The sequence below is a fragment of the Cucurbita pepo genome, chromosome LG18 (assembly GCF_002806865.2).
Source record: "Cucurbita pepo subsp. pepo cultivar mu-cu-16 chromosome LG18, ASM280686v2, whole genome shotgun sequence".
Lineage (NCBI taxonomy): Eukaryota > Viridiplantae > Streptophyta > Magnoliopsida > Cucurbitales > Cucurbitaceae > Cucurbita > Cucurbita pepo.
This window is the reverse complement of record NC_036655.1, coordinates 4,720,876-4,742,279: the sequence shown is the minus strand read 5'-3', so window position 1 is coordinate 4,742,279 and position 21,404 is coordinate 4,720,876. Positions and strand designations below refer to the sequence as shown.

Genomic DNA, 21,404 nt, shown 5'->3' with positions numbered 1-21,404 from the left:
ATTTAGTAGTTGCTGGGAGAAGTGTAACAAAATGGATTTGGGGGAAGTTGATCTTAATATCATCTTCCCTTCAATCGATTTAATCAGTTTAGGCAGAGTATTCCCATTTTGTTCCCTAGAATTTTTTTTGGGTAAACAAAAAGTTGGATTAGCATTCTTTGAATGTGCTTATTGATCCATTCAGTCCAAAGAAATGGGACTAGATTTGATTCCCATGCCTAGTAGCACTGTTCAGGTGATCAAAAACCTCCTATGTATGAGTGATGTAGAAAAGTCGACAAGTACAGGAAAAAAGATGGAACATTCGTTTAATAAACAACCCATGGCCCAATTCAACCACACCCTACCTAAGAAAAAAGAAGGGGTGAAACTCAGCAGGAAGTACATCCTTAGGAACAAAACAAAATTCAATAAGGAACAGCTAGGGTCACCCTGGAGATCAAGCACAGGAACAAACTGACTTCAGAGAAAGAACAAGATTAAAGAAAAAAAATTGGGAGTTTGGGGATAGGTATCATTATGGGTTTTTGGATCTGAAAATGGGGAGTTCGTTGGAAGCGGTGGGAATGGAAATTGAGAGCCGAGTGGTGGAGACTGAGCCAATATTTGACGATTTATCGTTAAAATCAAGCCATGATCCTCCTTCTTTTTGAGGCCATTCATCGAAGAATCGATGAACTTTCTTCTGCGATTCCTCTCTCTTTTGTTGCTTTAAAGGGTCTGTGAGGCTCTGATGAAGCGGATAACATGATTGACCACTCTGCAAAGAGGAGAAGTTGTTTTGTTTTGGGTATAGAGAAGAACAACTCATCGTTAGTGGTGTCAATTGCAGAGAATCAACGGTGGAAGAAGCAGAGAAATCTGCTCTCGCAGTAGCTTCAGATGGTTCTTGCGAAAAGAAAACATGCTCATCCACTTCCTCTTTTAGCCCATAAGTGTACCTACAGAAGATGGACAAATGTCAGAATCTGACTATGAAATATTAGAACTCCACCTCCGAAGAGAGGGATAATATTCTTCAAACCTGTAATCTGGGCTTCTGTCCGAGTAAGAACCAGGATCCAGAAGCAAGAGGGTATTGGTGTCTTTGGTTGATATGCCATTTCCATTAGGATTTGAAGACATTTGAGGAGCCGGGAAGGGCCGATAGGAGTGTAAGGATGAGTTCTTATTTAAGGAAGAAAATGCTTGATTTGAGAGGTGGTTTAACTCGTTTGTTGCTGTTGTTTTCAGAACATCCACAGGCTTTCTTGAACGATTCTTGCCTCTATGCATGTGCCTCTCACAGTATTTCGAATCTGGGTACGCCTCTTTTGAGCATCTCCACTTTTTCCCATCAGTTCTCCTGCACCTCCCTGGTTCTGGGTCTATCTTCCTCCCCAAACTCATCTGCAAACAGTTCCATCCAACTGCATGAAACACAAACATTTCAGAGAGAGAAAGAGAAAGTAAGAGAGAGAGAGAGAGAGATGTTGATATACCCTGTTGAGAATGGTGTGGGAAGAGCTTAGAAGTGAAAGGAGACTCCAAGGTACTTCTTTTAATACTGAAAAGGAGATCAGGAGGTATAGGAACACCAGAAACCATGTATTTGAAGACGAGAGCTTGATTTTCAAGCTCCTGCCACTGAGCTGAGGTGAAGGGAAACATACTTCTAGCACTCATACTTGAAATAGATTATCAGTTGAGAAACAGCAAAGAAGAACCTCAAAGCGCGCAAGCAAGACAGAGCACTAAGGAATGGAAGGCTCCCCTGTTGAGGTTATTACTAGAGCCGTCTGAGTATCAAGTAAGTCTGATATTGTATATTGGGTTGCAGAATCTTCAGCAATGGATAAACTAATGGTTCTGATTAGAGAGCTGCATGCCCACCTCTGTTTCTCTCTCTCTTTTTCTCTGTTTCTCTCTCTCTTCTTGTCTGTTCATTGTACATATTATGACTGCATCTCTCTGTAACTTCAGGTTNTTTTTTTTTTTTTTTTTTTTTGTTGCAGGTCTTGTCTCTGACATCTCTACAGAAATCCACAAACTAAAGCAGGAGGGAAATAAATAAGAGTGTAAATACAGATTTAAGAGAATTTATTATAAAATGTGACACAAAAGAGTTGGTGTCAGAAGGCAATGCCTGAGAAGAAGAGAGAAAAAAATAAATATATTGTATGTACGGTATGAGCTTTTACTGTCTGCTTCCATCTCTTCTTTTACTTTTTTGGTCAGGATTTGGCAGACTTCTCCCTCCCAGCAACCCCCACTTACTATTTGACCTTTTTGCTATTTTGGAAATTTATAAAAATGAGTGATTCAGCTGCTCAGGAAGGCTCTTTTAAGTTCTGATAAAAACAGAAACACTCCCTTCTCTTTTTATCCTTTTCCTTCCCAGTTTCAGACTGTTACTGAAATTTCTTTGTTTTATTTCCCAAGTGCTTGCTTTACTGTTCTGTGCTTCCACTTTACAGTTTACTCTCCTGAACTATCTATTACTTTTGGCTTGCTGCTCTCTGCTCTCTGCTCTCTTTAATTTTCTATTAGCTCATTAAGGATTCTCTTCCTTATTTTCACACTTTCTCTTACATTGCCATTCACTTGGAGATGTTTTGTTTACCTTTTTGTGTAGTTTTGGATTGTATGGATGAAGAATTAGAGTATACACACTTGTATGTGTGTTACTTGTGTTCTAGTTTTGTGGGTTTAGATTTGTAAAAGCTATAGGTTGAAGACGACGAGTTTAAAGTCGTCTTGTGTTGTTCGTCAAATAGTCTTCACTTATAATAAACACACATATCAAAGATAGGCTTGGCTCGGTTCCACAGATCTAGGCTATCAGCCGCACCACTCGGAGTGTGAGCCACTCGAGTAGCAAGCTATAGAGCTAAAGATAGGATTGAAGAAGGGGCTAGGCTCCTGGTGGAGCAGAGGAGACGGTTAGGATAACGCACAAACTCAACTCTTACTTGCTCTCTTGTGGTCTAATATCGTGTTAAATGAATGCAGGTTCCGAAAACGTAGCCTAAGCTCATGGATTAAGGCGACTTGAATCAGTTGCTGGTTTTGTTTGAAGAGAGATGGAATGAATTTGGATGCTTGTGTTGCAAGTTTGGGAGTTGTAGAGAGCAGCACAGTGTTGGTATGTGAATCTGAATGAATGGCAGATTGAAGCACATGCATAGGGCTTTTCAGGGTACAAAGAAGGGACCCCTCCCTCCACTCTTCTTCACCCTCTGCTGCCCCTGAGCTTTGCCAGTCTTACTTTTCCTCTTAAAAATAATTCCCCTTTTTCTATTTTATTTCCTTTCCCTTTCCACCTCACCATCTGATCTTCCTCATTAATTTTTTAAATTACAACTTTAGTTCTTCGTTCTTGGTTTGGTTCGGGCTCCTCTTGATCTTATTCGTATCAGAATCTACAAAAAAACGATCCAATTCATCAATATGAGAAATCGACTCTCTTGCTACTTCTCGGGTTTAGTAATTGTTAGATGAAGACTAAATCAGCTCGTATCGACGAATTAAAAGAGATGTCAACCAACACCAGATGATGTCGACAAAGTTCAAACAGTTGAGGATGAGGATCTGAGGGGAAGAGTTAACAGAATCGGTGCTTTTTAACTTTAAACAATATTTTATAAGTGGTTGGGTTTTCAAGTTTGTGTCTAATGTTGGGTTTTCAAGTTTGTGTCAAATGAGTTTCTAATAGCTAGACATTTTAAGAAAAGATTGAGTTTTAAGTGAACAGATTCCTAACCTTTTAATATTATGTTTAATATAGTCGAAATTTTTTAAGATAATCTCAAATATGTTAAAGGCTTCTTTGCTCCTAACCTACTTTACCTTTAAAGAGAAGAAATCGAGCTCATTGTAATCTAAGTCTCTTGTCTAGTTTAACCTTCTCGTTGGAGTAGACTCGGATGAATTTCTCTTCACATATATCGATATCAATAAATAAACATTGAGATGTTATCTTGTTACGGGTTAGTTTGTTCATCTGTTTCGAGAAGAGCTAAGGTCTCGTTTCATAACTATTTAACTTTTCGTTTATTAATTTTTTTTTTAAATTAAGCTGGTAAATAATTTTTAAAATTTCCTTTTTGTCTTAAAACTAAAAAGAAATGTAATTTGTAGAATTCAATTAAATTATTTTTTTAAGAGATATACAAACATAATTTAAAAAAAAAAACAAAATATTTATCACTTAACTCCTTTTTCTTTTGAATTTCACACAACCCAATAAATAAATAAATTAAACCAAAATTTTAGTAATTATATAATTTATTTTAAAAATGTAAAAATATCTAGATATATTAATATATGTTGTTTAGGAAGCTCTTGTGAAGCCCAAATGGCCCACTGAACCTGTAGCATTTATATTCAGAGCCAGGGGCATTTTTGGGATTAAAAAATATACCTTCCCCATGCTTTTTNAAAAAAAAAAAAAAAAAAAAAAAAAAAAAAAAAAAAAACACACTATAAATTCGAAAGTTTATTTATTTTATTATTTCTTAATTAAGTAATAAAATTAAGGCTTCTTCCTTAAATTTAGCAAGTTGTTTGAATTTTTACTAAAAACTATGAACATTAAAATGTATTGCAACTTTTATGCTATATTCAATGTATACTAAACCGAGTCCGTCAAGCCAGCGGTATAAGCGGGACAAGTGCTTGGTCGGACAATAGTCCAATGAACCGAGCGGGACAATTGACAAAAACAGGTACACTTAACAAGTGTGATGAATTGACCTCTCTCTTGCTTTTAATAAAAGCAAGGACTCACGTTCTTCTTTCGACCATGTCATAATTTATTAAATTTCACTATTTAAAAAAAAAAAAAAGAGAAAATTTGATATTTTTATTAAAATTAACCATTTAATTTGTCAAAATGAAAAAAAATTATTAGAAAATGAAAAATAATGAAATACACGTGAATTAAATTATGCAAAAGGCAAGCCGCCAAGCCGCCACGCCATCACGCCGTCCATTTAACAGCGCAATATACACGTGACCATATTCACAGTCAAATATTTTCAAAGCCTAAGTTTGACTAGGGCCCACCAACCTACTCCATCACCGTCCATCATTTGGCGAGTGGTGGTACACGCGCGCCTAACTCTAGATCCGGATGCAGCGTACAATTATCTCCTTCGCCGACCACTCGCTACGCTCAAGCATTTCCTTGATCAAAATCTCCTCTCCCACTCAAAACGCTTCCTACAAAAGGGGACTGTAGGAAGCCTCCTGCATCTCGTTACCGTCGGCGGAATCTGATCGGAACTCATCGCAAATGGCTGAATCTCCGGCAGGAAATGGAAGCGCTACTCTGTTCTCTCCGTTCAGGATGGGGAAGTTCGATCTCTCTCACAGGTTTGTTCTGTTTTAGCCTTTCGAAGCGAGAGAGAGAGAGAGAGAGAGAGAGAGATCTCGCCGGAGTTTGGTTGTTTGTTTAGGGTAAATTTGAATAGCTTGGAATTGATTGATCGTTGTTCTTGTGTGTTTGGCGATCTGGTGAACGATTTGCAGGGTGGTTCTAGCGCCGATGACGAGGTGTAGGGCTTTGAATGGGATTCCGGGGGCGGCGCTGGCCAAATATTACACTCAGAGGTCCACTAAAGGCGGATTTCTGATCACCGAAGGGACTTCGATCTCCGCCACCGCCGCTGGGTAATTTTCGAAAATTTTGATCACTCTGAGGGATATTTTCGTAAATTCATATGGGAGTAATGGCTATGGTGGGGTTGGTTGACTTAGTCTTCTTTGGGTCCCACAGTTTCGCTGCTACTGATTAGTGTGAACAGGAGGAGGGTTATTTTGGTAATTCGATCGTCTTATTAATTTTATTTAATAAATTCAAAATAAATCACTTTTTTTTGTTTGTTAATGTGAATATTGTGAATTTTTAAATATATATAAGTGGGATCAGAAGGAGGGTTATTTTGGTAATTTGATCGTCTTATTAATTTTATTTAATAAACTCAAAATAAATTACTTTTTTTTGTTTGGTAATATGAATATTGTGAATTTTCAAATATAATATAATTTTAATATGTTTACTTAAAACTAAATATTATTTTATTTTTAAAATATTAATATTAGTAGGTATAAATTAGAATATATTTGAACTATTGTTAATTAAAAAAAAAAACATTTTAAACAAAATTACTTATAATAATAATTAGATTACTTGTTCTAACGAGTGTTTAATAAACTGAACTGGGTAGGTTTCCACATGTTCCTGGAATTTACACGGAAGAACAGGTGCAAGCATGGAAACCAGTGGTGGATGCTGTTCATGCCCAAGGCAGTATCATTTTCTGTCAACTCTGGCACGTCGGCCGAGCTTCACACCAAGGTACGACGTATGACTAATTAACAACCACGAACACGAATATAGATACGACACGGACGCAGACACGGTTACATGTTATCTTTTAAGAATTTAGGATATTCCATACGACCACTGACACTGACACAGACACGTATACATGTCATCTTTTAAGAATTTAGGATACTCCACACGACATAGACACAGTTACATGTATCTTTTAAGAATTTAGGATACTCCACATGACACGGACACGGACACGGACGCAGACACGGTTACATGTCATCTTTTAAGAATTTAGGATACTCCACATGACATAGACACAGTTACATGTATCTTTTAAGAATTTAGGATACTCCACACGACACGGTCACGGACACGGACACAGACACGGTTACATGTCATCTTTTAAGAATTTAGGATACTCCATACGACCACTGACACTGACACGTATACATGTCATCTTTTAAGAATTTAGGATACTCCACACGACATAGACACAGTTACATGTATCTTTTAAGAATTTAGGATACTCCACATGACATAGACACAGTTACATGTATCTTTTAAGAATTTAGGATACTCCACACGACACGGTCACGGACACGGACGCAGACACGGTTACATGTCATCTTTTAAGAATTTAGGATACTCCATACGACCACTGACACTGACACTGACACGGTTACATGTCATCTTTTAAGAATTTAGGATACTCCATACGACACGGACATAGACACGGTTATATGTCATCTTTTAAGAATTTAGGATACTCCACATGACATGGACACAGACACAGACACGGTTAAATGTCATCTTTTAAGAATATAGGATACTCTACACGACACAGACACGGTTATATGTCATCTTTTTAGAATTTAAGATACTCCGCATGACACAAGACACGTACATGGTTACATGTCATCTTTTAAAAATTTAGGATACTACACGACATGGACACAGACACAGACATGGTTACATGTCATCTTTTAAGAATTTAGGATACTCCACACGACATTGACACTAACACAGACACGGTTACATGTCATCTTTTAAGAATTTAGGATACTCCACAGGACACGAACACAGCACGGTTACATGTCATCTTTTAAGAATTTAGTGAAGTGTTTGGTAAGTGCTTAACTCATTCATATGCATTCATCTCGGATCGTCTTCTCTAATTTTGATGATTCTGAATGAACTTAATAGTTTATCAACCTGGTGGGATGTCACCAATTTCATCCACAAGCAAGGCCGTATCGAAAAGGTGGAGAATCCTACTTCCGGATGGCTCCCATGGCGTATATCCAACCCCACGACCACTTGGTACGTACGAGATCGAGGCCGTGGTTGAGCATTATCGACAGGCTGCAGTGAACGCCATTCAAGCAGGTAATTAGCTTGATCTCCTCTAACTTATCAACTAATTTAGAGCCTTGTAATAGTGATTTAAATGTCTTAGAATTAACAATCTTGATATAAGTTTCGAACATTTGTGTTACGATGAATAGGCTTCGATGGGATCGAGATCCATTCAGCTCATGGCTACCTCCTCGACCAATTCTTAAAGGATGGTATAAATGATAGAACCGACGAATATGGAGGATCTCTCACGAACAGATCTCGATTCTTATTGAAGGTAGTTCAAGAGGTAGTATCCGCCATTGGATCGTCTAGAGTCGGTGTTAGAATTTCTCCTGCCATCGACCACCTCGACGCTATGGATTCCAATCCTCTCAAGCTAGGACTACACGTCGTCGATCAACTTAACAAACTCCAACAAGAAGTTGGTGGGAAGCTCAGTTATCTCCATGTAACTCAGCCACGGTACACAGCCTTTGGCCAAACCGAGTCGGGTAAGCTGGGAAGCGAAGACGAGGAAGCCGAGTTTATGAGGACTTTGAGAGGAGCTTATGAAGGAACCTTCATTTGCAGCGGCGGGTTCACCCGAAAACTAGGAATGCAAGCAATCGAGAACGGAGACGCCGACTTGGTGTCGTACGGTAGGCTTTTCATTGCCAACCCTGACTTGGCTTTAAGGTTTAAACTCAATGCACCATTGAACAAGTATGTTAGGAATACTTTCTATACACAAGATCCTGTCGTTGGCTACACAGACTATCCATTTCTGAACGCTACAAGTGGTGAAAAGGAGCCTCTTTCTCGCCTTTGATTGGACTCTTTTGAGTTTTTAAGTTCTTATTTGTTTTCATTAGTGATTTAGTATTAATATTAAAAAAATTCTGACGTACGATATCTCGGGTGTTATCATAACGGTACGATGAAGGTTGTACAATGATGATAGTTTAAAAGTGTCATAATAAAACTCATCATCGTACCAATACGATGACAGTTCACAATGCTGTATGATCTCAAATTCAATGTCATCATAAGCATACAATGACGATTTACTATGATGTCAGTTTAGAATTGATATCTTCCCAGTGTCATCATACATGTACGACAACAGATTAAAACGATATCAATTACTAGCCGATATTGTATGCTAGTGGATGACGATCGTAAACTAACAGATCTTCTTAGCCAAAAGACACTTGATGATAGTTTAGAACCGATAACGTTTCTAATTCAACTTATAAAAGAACACGTGCATAAAATCCAATTTGTACAATAATTCTTGGTCCCGTGTTTCAAATAACATAATCTGAACACGATTCTGTCGATTATTATTATTATGGCATAATTTTTTTTATTTTATAATATTATTATGTTAAAATTAAATAATTTTAACAAAAATAAAATGCAAGATTATATAATAATATATTTATAGCTTAAAATTTGAATTCACTAAATTCATAAAATAGTTTTTTTTTTTTTTAGAATTTTCATTATTTAGATTATAGAATAAAAAATTAAAAAATTATAAAATATTTTTAAAAATTTAAGAAATCAATAATTAAACGCAAAATAAACACGAATATATTAAACATATTTTAAAATTCAAAATTAAAATTGTAAATTTAACAAAAATATTTGTAAGTGACGCACCGGTGAGGCGTTTGGCGGGAAAGCGCAACCGTCCCGTAAACAGCGTGAAGAAGAAGCTTCTGGTCGCTCCCCCAATGGTAAAAACCTAACCATCAAACCCACTTCTCCATCGCCTCCGATTCTCTCTGGCGACGCTGCCTCCAGTTTTCCGACCACTATTCCTTCTGTCTCCGCCGCACGCTTCATTGTTATGACGGTTCTCAGGTCTCGTAAAGTTGTCCCTCCGCCGCCTAATTCCAAATCCCTAAAATCCCCTTCCAACACTCTCCACCAGCCCTCTACACCCTCTCAACATCACGAAATTCAACCCCCTCACTCTCCTTCCCATCCTTCCCCTTTTTCATCTACCGGTTCTGTTATTGATTCCACTGCGTTGCCCTCCGATGGCGCCTCCGGTTCCGGAGTTTATCGTAGGCGGAGTTCCCGACTCGCTGGGAAAGGGCTTGACGCTGAGCATTCTGATGTTGACTGCGTTCTTGGTAACTCCCCCCGAACGGAGATGAAAGAGGAGACGATTGGTAATCGGGATTTGGGCCTGGCCTCGGATGGGAAGTTGGAGGTTCATTCAGTTCGTACTGAACATGAGGGTTTGAAGGTTAATGAAGAGGCCGATGGCTTAAGTGAACTTAGGCGGAGTATTGATTTTGAATGTACAGGATCGAAGAGCGACGAGGTTAATGTAAATGGGAAGAGAAAATTGAACCCCACTATGGATTCACCTGCTGGGGATATGGTTGATGGAAGTTCTGAGAGTAAAGAGTGTCTTAGTTTACGTTCGGGGAAGAGAGTTTTGAAGACGTTGAAACAAGCGATCGGTGTGGACATTACTACACCCCATAACGTTGATGGGTTAGTAGAAGAGAGGAGGGGTTTAAAGGATAGTGATAAAGATGGAATTGATCTGAATGGAATTAGAGGAATTGTGATGAAAGAGCTAAAGGAGGAGTGCATAAGAATTGATGAGAATGATTGTACCAAGAGTAGGAATAGATTCAGCCGAAGAGAAAAGGGCAAATGGATTGTTGATGGCCAAAGTTCAAATGGAAATCATACGGTTGTATTACATTTTGAGCCAAACGATGAGGTGTTAAGTGATAATCTAATTGATGATCAGGATTATGGGTTGGTTCATGAAAGACCGAAGGGAATAGTAATTGATGAAGGTACAACAAAGTTGACTGGTGCAAGTTGCAGTGATGGAGGGGATATGGATGCTAATGGCTATTCTGCCAATCAAGGAGATGCTCTAGAACATAATGGTGTAGGGAAATTGATTGTAGAAGCTCTTTTGTCTCTATCCGAAAAATTTATAATCGATTCAGAATTGAGATATACGTACTGTTCTACAGAAGGTCAGGTTTCAGGCACTGCACATATGGCAGATGATGGCCCTCATAGCAATGAGGGTCAAGAGATGGAGTCTAGTTCGGAAGAGGAAGTTCGATATGATATTCCTGCTGCACAAAGGGTGTGGATGTCAGATGATTCGTTCATAAGAAGAACTGCTGCTGAGTTTGCTCGATGTAAAGAGGGCGGTGATAATTTGCAGAATGTTCAGGCTGAAGGTGAAGAAGATATTAAAGATTGGCCTGGGCCCTTCTCTACTGCAATGAAGATTGCTAGTGACCGAGCTTCAGGTCGAAGAGTACGAGTTTCAAAATCTTTAGACAAGGAGAATGATCCTGCACCAGTTGAATGGACCCCTAGAAAGAATAAGTCTAGTAAACGCTCCCAGTCTTTGCCTCCATCCTTGAGAGATTTGTGCTTACGGGTTCTTGCTGAAAATGCCGATGCAATTTCTTCACTGGAATTTGTCCCAGATGCTTTCAGACACCAGCTTAGTCGACTACTTTGTGATTCTCGAAAAATGAACAGTCATGTTCTGAATCTTCTTCTCTGTGGTTCCCCAACTGAAGTTTGTATAGGGGAGTGCTCTTGGCTGAGTGAAGAGGAGTTTGTGAAATCTTTTCAAGGGTGTGACACTAGCAAATTAATGGTACATATACTTTCCAGCAATAAGTTTATTGGTGACATACCGTTAAAATTCTAATAAAGGGAATATGACATAGAAGATTTGATGTAGATACTGCTGCATTGGGCAATTTTTTCTTTTTTAAAAATCTTAAATCTTGGAAGAAAAATTCTCTCTTCAGCAATATGTAAGTTTTTTTAAAAATAAACTCAAACATTTGATTCTTATATATGGTGTTCTTCTTCATGTCAGTCCTTTTGACTTGGAAACTGTGTTATGAAGGATTGGAATATCATGTTTTTTTTTTAATATTATCGTCTTTTTTGGCTGTATCATGCATGAATTTGACTTGCACTTTATTGCATAATTCTTGTTCTAGCATTCTATTATATGTCAACAAGATTTTCTGTTTCTTTGAACCAGATACTCGAGCTTAACCAATGTGGACGTAGTATTTTAGATTTTGTCGTATTATCTACATTGGCTCGGTCATCAAATAGCTTACCTGCCCTGAAGTCATTGTCCCTAACTGGTGCATGTCGTCTTTCTGACATTGGTATCGCTGCACTTGTATGTTCTGCTCCTGTATTGCAATCCTTAAATCTGAGCCAGTGCTCCTTCCTCACCTCCTCAAGTATAGACTCTATTGCCAATTCTCTGGGATCAACTCTGAGGGAACTGTATCTGGATGATTGCCTAAAAATCAATCCAATGCTAATGATTTCTGCAATGAAGAAGCTTCAACATTTGGAAGTGCTCTCATTAGCTGGAATTGGAGATGTTTGTGACGAGTTCATCCAAGAATTCCTCCCAGCTGGGGGCCATAATCTGAAGGAACTCATTTTAACCAATTGTGTGTATGTTCCTTGGACATATCTCTATGGATTACTGTTATCAGTACCATTGTTGAACCGTGCTTTCTTTCTTGGATGCAGGAAATTGACGAATAAATCCATAAAAGCCATCTCGGAAACTTGCTCTTCTCTACGGGCTATCGACCTTGTGAATCTGTCAAAGCTGACGGATTATGCTTTATGCTGTCTTGCAAGTGGTTGCAAGGGTCTTCAAAAGTTAAAGCTTTGCCGAAATCTATTCAGGTTCTAACCAGAGTTCTCTTAAGATATTTAGTTCTTCAATGCTTACTTTCATTTCTAACCTCACCATATTCATATATATAATTTTGTTGCTTCAATAATTTGTTAGACTGAATCAATCCTACCATTGTTGCCCTTCTAGCAATTTGTAATAGTTGTCAAACCATATTATCTTCTCGATCTGATACTTTTTATTTCTAATGAGACTGTCATTTAAAATTAAGCCTTGGAACTAAATAATACCTATAATATTCTTATGGTCCTTATTCTATAAGATAGCTATTGACGGGCTGTATTGTATATATAAAAGGTTTTTTCTCTATCGCATTTTCAAAGCGTATAGAAAAGATTAGAAATAGTTTATTTGTGCTTATTTACAAACAGTAAGTGATTATTTGCATAGAGATTAACTTTCTAATGTTTGTTTCAGTTTGAGTATAATCAAGCCACGTATCGGAAAGCTAGCATGATCTGAATCAATTCAATTGAAAATAAAAATGAATGTGCATGAAGTGTTAGTACTTAACATCTGCATTATTTGGCTGATCGATTCAATATTGTTTGTTCTTGTAAGTGATGAAGCTGTTGCTGCATTTGTGGAGATATCAAGAGAGAATTTAAAAGAACTTTCACTGAACAATGTCAGGAGGGTACGTATTTACCTCCTTTTCCCTAATTCCCCTCTTTCTTTTTCCATGAACGAACAGATATAGACTGTACTATTGTTGTCTAGAAAGCTTCTGGGATGGGACTTAGCTATAAATTTTATGCCGTGTGCTTCATAAATGTATTTGCAAATGGCAAGTCCATAATTTTATCATGATTCCCCTTGCTTTGCGATCAATTAAGACTAGTTACTAATGATTTTGAGTCATGAAAGATGTTGGTTTGCCTTATTGATGGGATCAATTATGGGTTTGTACAGGTTAGCCGCTGCACAGCAATTTCGCTCGCCTGTTTTTCTAGGAATTTGGTTATTCTCGACGTATCTTGGTGTCGAAAACTTACCAATGAAGCTCTAGGCTTGATTGTTGATAACTGCCCATCTCTAAGAGTGCTCAAACTCTTTGGATGTTCTCAGGTGTGTTTGTCAGTCTGAACCCCCTCCTCTTGTGCAAGGTTTTACAAAATTAAGAACAAAGGGACTGGTTTTCTCCCAACTTTTTTTAATGGGAACTTAACATTTTAGACATGACTTGGTGTAATAATAATAGGTAACAGACGTATTTCTGGACGGACACTCGAATCGAGAGGTAGAGATCATTGGACTGAAGCTGTCTCCAGTTTGGCAGCACGTCGAGCCTCACAAACGTTACCAAGGTTCAAGTTAATATTCATCTGTGCCATCCTCGTGTTAATTTCGATGAATCGGTTTTAGCTAGAATCATTTTGCTGCTCTCCATGCCAAAATCTGATAGTCATCATCTGCGTGAGCTTCTTTTTGTTCAAAACCTCAGTAGCTTCCTACTAAATGCTTGTGTAGGAACTGTATATGTCTCTTTTTTCTTTTTGTAGAAACTTTGTATACAGGCATTACACAAGAATGGTAGAACATTACTCCATACTTTTACTTTTACACAACAAATTTCATTGCACTCGATCGACATGAATGTGCATTGTTAGTTAAGGTTCAGTGTGTTAATACCATTGATAGTATAGGTAAGTTCTTCCATCAACTGTGAGCGTGCTGTTTCGACCACCTGAAAATCATTGCAACATACGTGGAGCCTTAAATCGAGAAGTAGACGTTACTTCCGGTGTGTGTTGTTTCCATGTACTCTAAATTCTTTAATTTATATCTATTTGGTACTTCGAACTCTGAATCGTGTCTCATAAATCTCTTTAAACTTTCGATTTTGTATCTATAATTTCTTCAAATTTAAAAAACGAAATCAAATCCTTTGAAAGGCCAACAAAATTTCCAGCCTTGATTGATTTTCAAATGTACAAATAGAGTGAACTAAAAAGACAAAATTGGCTAGAGGGAGAGAGAGAGAGGGAGAGAGAGGGAGAGAGAGGGAGAGAGAGCTCCAAATCTAAAGCTACTTGTAAAAGCATATTGAAGAGGGTTAATGACAGAACAATTTTGCCATCCTTTCTAAGTTCACAATGAGTGATGTTGGAGCTCACAGATTCTTGGGTTGTATTATCCATCACAACCTTCATCACTGTGAGTGACAATGGCCTCAATTCGATCAAGTGACGCTTCCAGCTTTCCCGAGTTCATGTTAAACAACGCTTCGCCGGTGCCTAGAGACCTGTCGAACACAACGTCACTATTACAGACACCGCCCCACAATTTCTATAAAAACCATAGATGATGAATATTTCCCTACCCTGTAATTTCAGGAAGCACGTAATCTGCCCTCCATCCGAAGCGAAAATCCAATCCCCGGAATGGGCTAATCGATGACTTGTTCCGTATGCGAGATACACCGTCTCCACCCAAACATGTCGTTAGCTTCCATTTCCAACCTGTAGCGTGCATCTGAAAATTATGTCCGATACCGACCTGTGCTCGTAAGACACAATTGGATGTCATCCACAGTATAGGGTGATGATATAAAATCTGTTGGTTAGAAGGTTTGTACCTGAAGATTTAGAAATCTGGTAACAGGAATCTTCTTGGATAGAAGACGTATATCTTGACGGATTGGCTCATAGATAAACTTCCATCGCTGCTCGGGATATAATGGCTTCACCACAAGCTTGGCTTCATATTCATTACATGGAGCATTATAGAACTGAGCCACACAGTAAATCCAAATTCATTCAATCTAAGAGTACACAAACTGACCCGAACCGTGCTAATAAGAGCTTCAAAGAAGGCGAAAATCAGGAGCGTAATACTCTCTTTCGTACAATACAATCTATTCTTTCATAGACCTAGTTAACCAATGATCCTCTCTTGCGAGGATGTCCCGAGAGCCACAAAACAATTATCATCTTAAAGGTTGACGACCCTCCACCCGTGCAATGGTTGAACTTACAAAAAAACTAATATTTATCACTCAATAACGTCACTCGGCTCCAAAACCAACCAAACCGTAAAACCAACCCCTTGGTTAAATCTCAACGCACCTTTACTTACAATACAACTTGAAACTTTATCTAATCACACGTACATAGCTCAGTAGATAAGACAAGAATTATCATCTTAAATGTCGACAATCTCCCCCTTGCAATGGTTAAACTTACAAAAAACTAATATTTAGCCCTCAATAACGTCACTCGACTCCAAAACCAACCCTTGGTTAAATGTCGACACGCCTTTACTTACTAGTTAGCAACGACGTCACTTTCAAACATGTGCGTCCCAAGCATGATATTACACAGTACACACACACCTTAGCCTCAGAAAACTACAAGATGTGAAGACAAGCAAGCCCTTACAAATTCAACATGGTATCAGTCAGCAGCACTGAACTCATTAGTTACTTCTTTAATTTTTCTTTTGCTTTACTAAGGAAATTGGAACTCTCTAAGTTCATCCTAGGTCTCACGGTCCCACTTTTTCAACCGTGCAACGTCATGATCTTGACACGCTCACGCAACCAAGGAGGACAGTGCATCATCTAACACACTATACAGAATCCACATCCTACTCTCTTCATAGTTAGGTTGTGACACTAGGCGTCTAAGTTATCTCGAAGCCTCTCCAAACTACAAATTAACATGCCTGATATTGATAATTGTCAATTCCTATCATAAGTAGCACTTAGGCTACAGAGACTATAAATTGCAAGAATCCATAGTTTATGAACGTACCTCCAAATTTATACCGACTCGAAAGCCGCGCAACTCTTTACGAAACTTCAAAAACAATTCCGAGGGCATCAAATTGATACTGCAAAGATCTTCCCAAGAAGTAGGTTCCTCGCCACTTGATCCGGAATCCATAGCGAAGCAATCGGTACTGCAAAATAAACATAAATCAACGAAACTCGAACCATTTTAACCCTTGAACTCGGAGAAATCATGCATCAAACCCAGAAAAATGCTTTGATTTTGAACGTAAAACAGAATTGGGCGCCTTGAGATGAACATAAAATGGTAATTCAGCGCTTATAGAAGAAGTGTACCGAGACGCAAAAGCTCGAACCAAATGGACCGTGAGAGAATTTAGGGGCTAATTCTTGAGTTCTGGTTCAGATATGGTGGATGAGAAATTTCAGGGGTTTTTGTACTTTCAGGATTAGAAATTTTTTTGTGATTGATTCAAAGTTCGAGGACTATCCCCTCCACAATTGTTAGAATCAATTTCTTTTTTTAAAAAATAATTTTTTTTTTTTTTTAGGGTATAAATTTAAACCTAAGGGTGTACATAGTTCGGGTTGGGTCGTCGAATTGTTAAAAAAAAATTATTTTTTTTAAAAAAGTTGGGTTCGGGTTGGGTTGTCGAATTGTCAACCCGAGGGTTTTATCCCATGAACCCGAAAAACCGAACCGAGTCAGTTCGGGTTCAGAAAAAATGAACCCAACCCAACCCAACCCTTATAGTTCGGGTTGGGTTGGTCCGGGTTATCGGATTGTCGGGTTGGATGTACACCCCTACTCTAAACTAATAATTGTATTAATTCATTTTCAACTTTTTCATTAATTTCTTTTTTTAAAATTGATAATGACGTTTTGTAGCGTTTGAGTAAAGAATGAGTTTATGAATAAACCGAGACTGCATCCAAAGAGAGTGATCTCATTGAACATGATGGTTAAAAAATGCTTACTTATATTAATAAGGTGCATCTTCCTTTTCGGTAGCTCGATCATAAAAACTCAAAAGTTTAAGTATGTTTAATGTGGAGTCACCTTGTGTCGGGGTACTTGAGAGTTTTTGTAAGAAATATCTTGAAATAACTCGTGTTAACATGATCGTATTATAAATAGGTTTTAAGATTGTCTACAAATTTTTAATCTTTTCTGAGCGAACGAAAGAGATGGAAGAGACGTTCTCTACTGGGTTACAGATTTAGTCGATGGGAGTCCAAGAGTCCAAGAGTCGTTCCAAACAAGTCTTCCTTTAAGTATGAACGATAATTCCGACATTTTAATCGAAAATTAATGTTTAATACAGCAAAATCAAACGCTGATTAGAGCTCAATTTCAGTATGCTAATTATCCAACAAACCCCATCATTGTTGGATGATGGAAGTCCCACGTCCGCTAATTTAGGGAATGATTATGGGTTTATAAGTGAGGAATACTAACTCCATTGGGATGAGGCCTTTTGGGGAAACTCAAAGCAAAGCCATGAGAGCTTATGCTCAAAGTGGACAATATCATACCATTGTGGAGTGTCGTGTTCGTCTAACATGGTATCAAAGTCATGCCTAAACTTAGTCGTGCCAATAGATTGGTAAATCCTCAAATATCGAACAAAGAACTCCTAAAGAAAAGGAGCCAAGCCCCTCCTCGAAGGCAGTCAAAAATGACTAAGACTCCAAAGGAGTCAAGCCTCGATTAAGGGGAGGCGCACTTTGTTCGAGGGGAGGTTCCTAGAGAAAAGGAGCCAAGCCCCTCCTCGAAGGCAGTCAAAAATGACTAAGACTCCAAAGGAGTCAAGCCTCGATTAAGGGGAGGCGCACTTTGTTCGAGGGGAGGTTCCTAGAGAAAAGGAGCCAAGCCCCTCCTCGAAGGCATGAGTATTGGATGATGGAAGTCCCACATCGGCTAATTTAGGGAATGATCATGGGTTTATAAGTGAGGAATACTAACTCCATTGGGGGATGAGGCCTTTTGGGGAAACCCAAAGCAAGCCATGAGAGCTTATGGTCAAAGTGAACAATATCATACCATTGTGGAGAGTCGTGTTCGTGTAACAATCATCACTCCAAAACAACATGTCAACAATCAATGTTCTGCTGCATTTCTTGTTTAGGCGTCGATGACACTGGGAACGTACCCTTTGTTTTGGAGACTTTGAACGTCTATAAAAAAAAAAATCTCTATTAACTCGAGAATCCCTTAGCAACGTGGACAACCTTCCTACACAAACACTAACAATTCACTTAGATCAACGATAGGAGAGGTTAGAAAACCCGTTACTTTTGAATACCTAAACACTGATTCAAAATTTAACGAGAACACTAATGCAATAGAGAAACCGAAAGACTAAGATCTCGTTTGATAACAATTTGAATTTATGTTCGTTTCCTTCCTATTTTCTTACGAATAATTTTTTTTAACGTTATATAATTTTTTTAAAAAAATTTTAGTCAAATTTCACCACTAAATAAAATTTCTAAAATTACTATTTTTTTTTAAACCAAAATTAATGACAAAAAAAATTAACTCCTAAAGAGATTTTTAATCCTAAATTAAGGGTTAAAATATTATAAAACAATATTTAAAAGTAAAAATATTATAAAAGTTTAAACTAAATTTTTTAAAAATTATTCTTTTTTCAACTATATTTTATATTTAAAATTAATATCTTAATATCTTTAAAATATTTATATTATTTTAAAATTTTAACCTTAAAAATATTTAAGGAAACATAAATCAATTTGAATTTAGAGAAAAATAAAATAAAATAAAATTTTTATTCTATTATATATATATATAATATGTGATTATTGAATTAAATAATTATATATTAAATAATAATAATAATAATAATAATAATAAATATAGCAATATAAGGCAAGAATATTTTTTAAAATACATAAAAGTTATCAATAAACAATTTCCGTGAAAATATTATTTTATTTCTAACTTTTTTTCAAATAAGACAAATAGGAGGTTAATCCTGATCACTTTCCATATTTGAAAATACAATTCAAAACAGCATCTCCGCCGCCGCCGTCTCCTCCGCCGCCGCTGCCGCCGCCCTTCTTCCATTGTTAAGGGTAAAACGGTGGAGACTGTAGCTGAACTGCTGCCACAGCTGCCGTCGTCGCGGGCGGCTGTGGCGACGGCGGATGCTTTGGAATGAACTTTCGAGCCCATATATGTTTCCCATTGATAGTAAACTTCATTCTTGGCTGTCCTCTTAAGATCAAGCCGATCGTTGAAGCGGATCTGAAAACTATACGAGCAAATAATGATTGTTCGTTCGGCTCTACTTCCTGCATTTGAAAATGTTCTATGCAATCACCGTAGTTTATAGTGAAAAAATCTCGAACTTCCCATTCTTGCACGGGATAACCCTTTGAAAACGTTACGAACATCGCTCGTTCTTCTGGCGGTACCTTAACGAAGAACATGAGCAATACATTAAATCGTTATTTAGACATTTTTTTATAAATTATTAAAAATAAATAAATAAATAAATAAATTATGTCGAACACACCTGATCTCCTTCATCCATCATGATATCAAACGATCTAAAGGAAAGCGGCGGTGGTGGTGGCGGGAGCGGGACGGAGACGGAGGAGGGGATTTTCGGGTGACTAATGGCATTGAGCATGATATCTCTCATGGCTCTAAAACAAACCTCGTTACGGATTTTAGCTATTCCTTCAATAGCGGTTTGACGGTTGGCGTAGAGGAACTGGAGAGAGATTTCTTTCTTCATGAAATTTTGAGTGAGAGGGATGCTTTTGTTGTAGTCGTCGGAGGAGGGCGGTGGGTTGTCGGAGACGATGCAGGTGAGGGCGGTGAGGGCTTCGTCGGCGAGCTCGTTGATGAGGAGGACGGGCAATTGGAGCATTCGATAAACGACGTATCGAAAACCGACACGTTCGAGCCAAAGCCAAAAGGCCATGATTTGGAGAGCTTCCATGGGGTCTCGGCGTATGTTAATGACTAATATGGTGTAGAGTTGTCTGTCAATTTTGTGGAATAAGTTGAATTCTTGTTGAGAAACAAACGTGGAAGAACACAATGAAATTGAAAGAGAAGAAGAAGAAGAAGGAGAGGAAGCCATTTAAATCGCCAACCATTTAAGCTCAATTTTGAGTTCATGTTTGCCTTTGTATTTCTACATTCTTATAAAACAATTTAATGATTAATAACCTTACCATTTATATCGATTCCGACTCAAAACTTAATTATCTCGTAAATCAAAAAACGACCCAAAAGATAAAACATATATATTATTCTAAAATCGATCATAGATTAAAAAATTCAATTTTTACGAACCAAATTGTAATGAACAAAGGCGAAAAACGAGTGAATGAGGGGTACATGAATGAACTGAGATTACATCGAAGTTATTACCTATGCCACCTTGGCTTAATGACACGAACCAAATTGTAACGACCCAGTTTTTTATACACATATCGATCGAAGTGGTTATGAAGAAAGGCAAAAACGGTGTCCGAGTGAAGGAAAGGTACATGAATGAACTAAGATCACGTATGAATGAGACTAATTCTAAAAATTAATTTGATAGGAATGTTAAAAAAGCAAATACATATAATTAGCCACAAAAAGATAATAATATGGACATATAAATTAAAAGAGACATGAAAATATGGAATTTTGTTTTGTTGTGAATTGGGAATATGATTTTAATGGTAAAGTATGGTGACATTTAATGCCATTTTAAGTAAGTTGGAGTTTTATTGGGAATGTTTGAAAAATGTCCAAAAACAATTATATGGTAAGTATAGTTGAGATATTAATATTAAAGGGCTTTCACAATTTTCCAAACTTATCCAAATAAATATTAACACTCAAATATTCTAATATATATATATATATATATATATATATATATATATATATATATANCAATTTTAAAAAAAAAAAAAAAAAAAAAGAGTCAATTGTTTAAATCAAATTTAAATATTAAGGATTAAATAGGATAATTTTAAATCTTAAACAGGAAATAGAAATTAAATTATGGAATAAATTCAAATTTTAAAATTAAATGACTTAATATCAATTATTTCTAAATTTCTAAATATTTTTTTAAACTATGCTTATATTTTTTATTGTTTAGTAATGATTGAGATTCAATAATAATATAACTTTATTTGTAAAATAAATCTTTTTTCGAGAATTATATAACACTAGTTAGTATCAAGTACGTCCAGTAATTATGAGGGATAAATATTTAAAAATGAGTTCGATA

At 37.2% G+C, this 21,404-nt stretch overlaps 5 protein-coding genes and 1 long non-coding RNA gene across 7 annotated transcripts; 3 read left to right on the top strand and 3 right to left on the bottom strand.

Moving 5' to 3' along the window:
- Positions 1-187: 187 nt before the first annotated feature.
- On the bottom strand, positions 188-1,926 carry LOC111780092 (growth-regulating factor 6-like). Of its 2 annotated transcripts, XM_023660372.1 has the most exons (3): positions 1,482-1,926; positions 1,025-1,409; positions 188-941 (listed from the first exon to the last, which is right to left on the bottom strand). In XM_023660372.1, the coding sequence occupies exons 1-3, from the start codon at positions 1,663-1,665 to the stop codon at positions 518-520; spliced, it is 993 nt and encodes a 330-aa protein (XP_023516140.1). In that variant the 5' UTR covers positions 1,666-1,926; the 3' UTR covers positions 188-517. The 2 variants fall into 2 exon arrangements, with proteins under 2 accessions (XP_023516140.1, XP_023516139.1); XM_023660371.1 differs by having other exon boundaries at positions 1,025-1,876.
- Positions 1,927-1,963: 37 nt separating this feature from the next.
- LOC111780094 lies at positions 1,964-3,430 on the top strand. Its single transcript, XR_002812795.1, has 2 exons — positions 1,964-2,921; positions 2,992-3,430. It is a non-coding gene; the product is annotated as an uncharacterized LOC111780094 (long non-coding RNA).
- Positions 3,431-5,166: 1,736 nt separating this feature from the next.
- Positions 5,167-8,673, top strand: LOC111780745 (12-oxophytodienoate reductase 3-like). The gene is made up of 5 exons (XM_023661235.1): positions 5,167-5,355; positions 5,512-5,652; positions 6,210-6,340; positions 7,523-7,705; positions 7,825-8,673. The coding sequence occupies exons 1-5, from the start codon at positions 5,276-5,278 to the stop codon at positions 8,484-8,486; spliced, it is 1,197 nt and encodes a 398-aa protein (XP_023517003.1). The 5' UTR covers positions 5,167-5,275; the 3' UTR covers positions 8,487-8,673.
- Positions 8,674-9,327: 654 nt separating this feature from the next.
- On the top strand, positions 9,328-13,970 carry LOC111780530. Its single transcript, XM_023660955.1, has 6 exons — positions 9,328-11,318; positions 11,718-12,151; positions 12,230-12,391; positions 12,963-13,038; positions 13,314-13,469; positions 13,603-13,970. Exons 1-6 carry the CDS (start codon positions 9,513-9,515, stop codon positions 13,717-13,719), a joined length of 2,751 nt encoding a protein of 916 aa, XP_023516723.1. The 5' UTR covers positions 9,328-9,512; the 3' UTR covers positions 13,720-13,970.
- Positions 13,971-14,524: 554 nt separating this feature from the next.
- LOC111779687 lies at positions 14,525-16,611 on the bottom strand. Its single transcript, XM_023659801.1, has 5 exons — positions 16,471-16,611; positions 16,157-16,304; positions 14,980-15,132; positions 14,725-14,900; positions 14,525-14,646 (listed from the first exon to the last, which is right to left on the bottom strand). The coding sequence occupies exons 2-5, from the start codon at positions 16,286-16,288 to the stop codon at positions 14,535-14,537; spliced, it is 573 nt and encodes a 190-aa protein (XP_023515569.1). The 5' UTR covers positions 16,289-16,304; positions 16,471-16,611; the 3' UTR covers positions 14,525-14,534.
- A 2,452-nt stretch (positions 16,612-19,063) lies between these two features.
- Positions 19,064-20,301, bottom strand: LOC111780404. The gene is made up of 2 exons (XM_023660787.1): positions 19,677-20,301; positions 19,064-19,575 (listed from the first exon to the last, which is right to left on the bottom strand). Exons 1-2 carry the CDS (start codon positions 20,250-20,252, stop codon positions 19,228-19,230), a joined length of 924 nt encoding a protein of 307 aa, XP_023516555.1. The 5' UTR covers positions 20,253-20,301; the 3' UTR covers positions 19,064-19,227.
- Between the last annotated feature and the right edge of the window lie 1,103 nt (positions 20,302-21,404).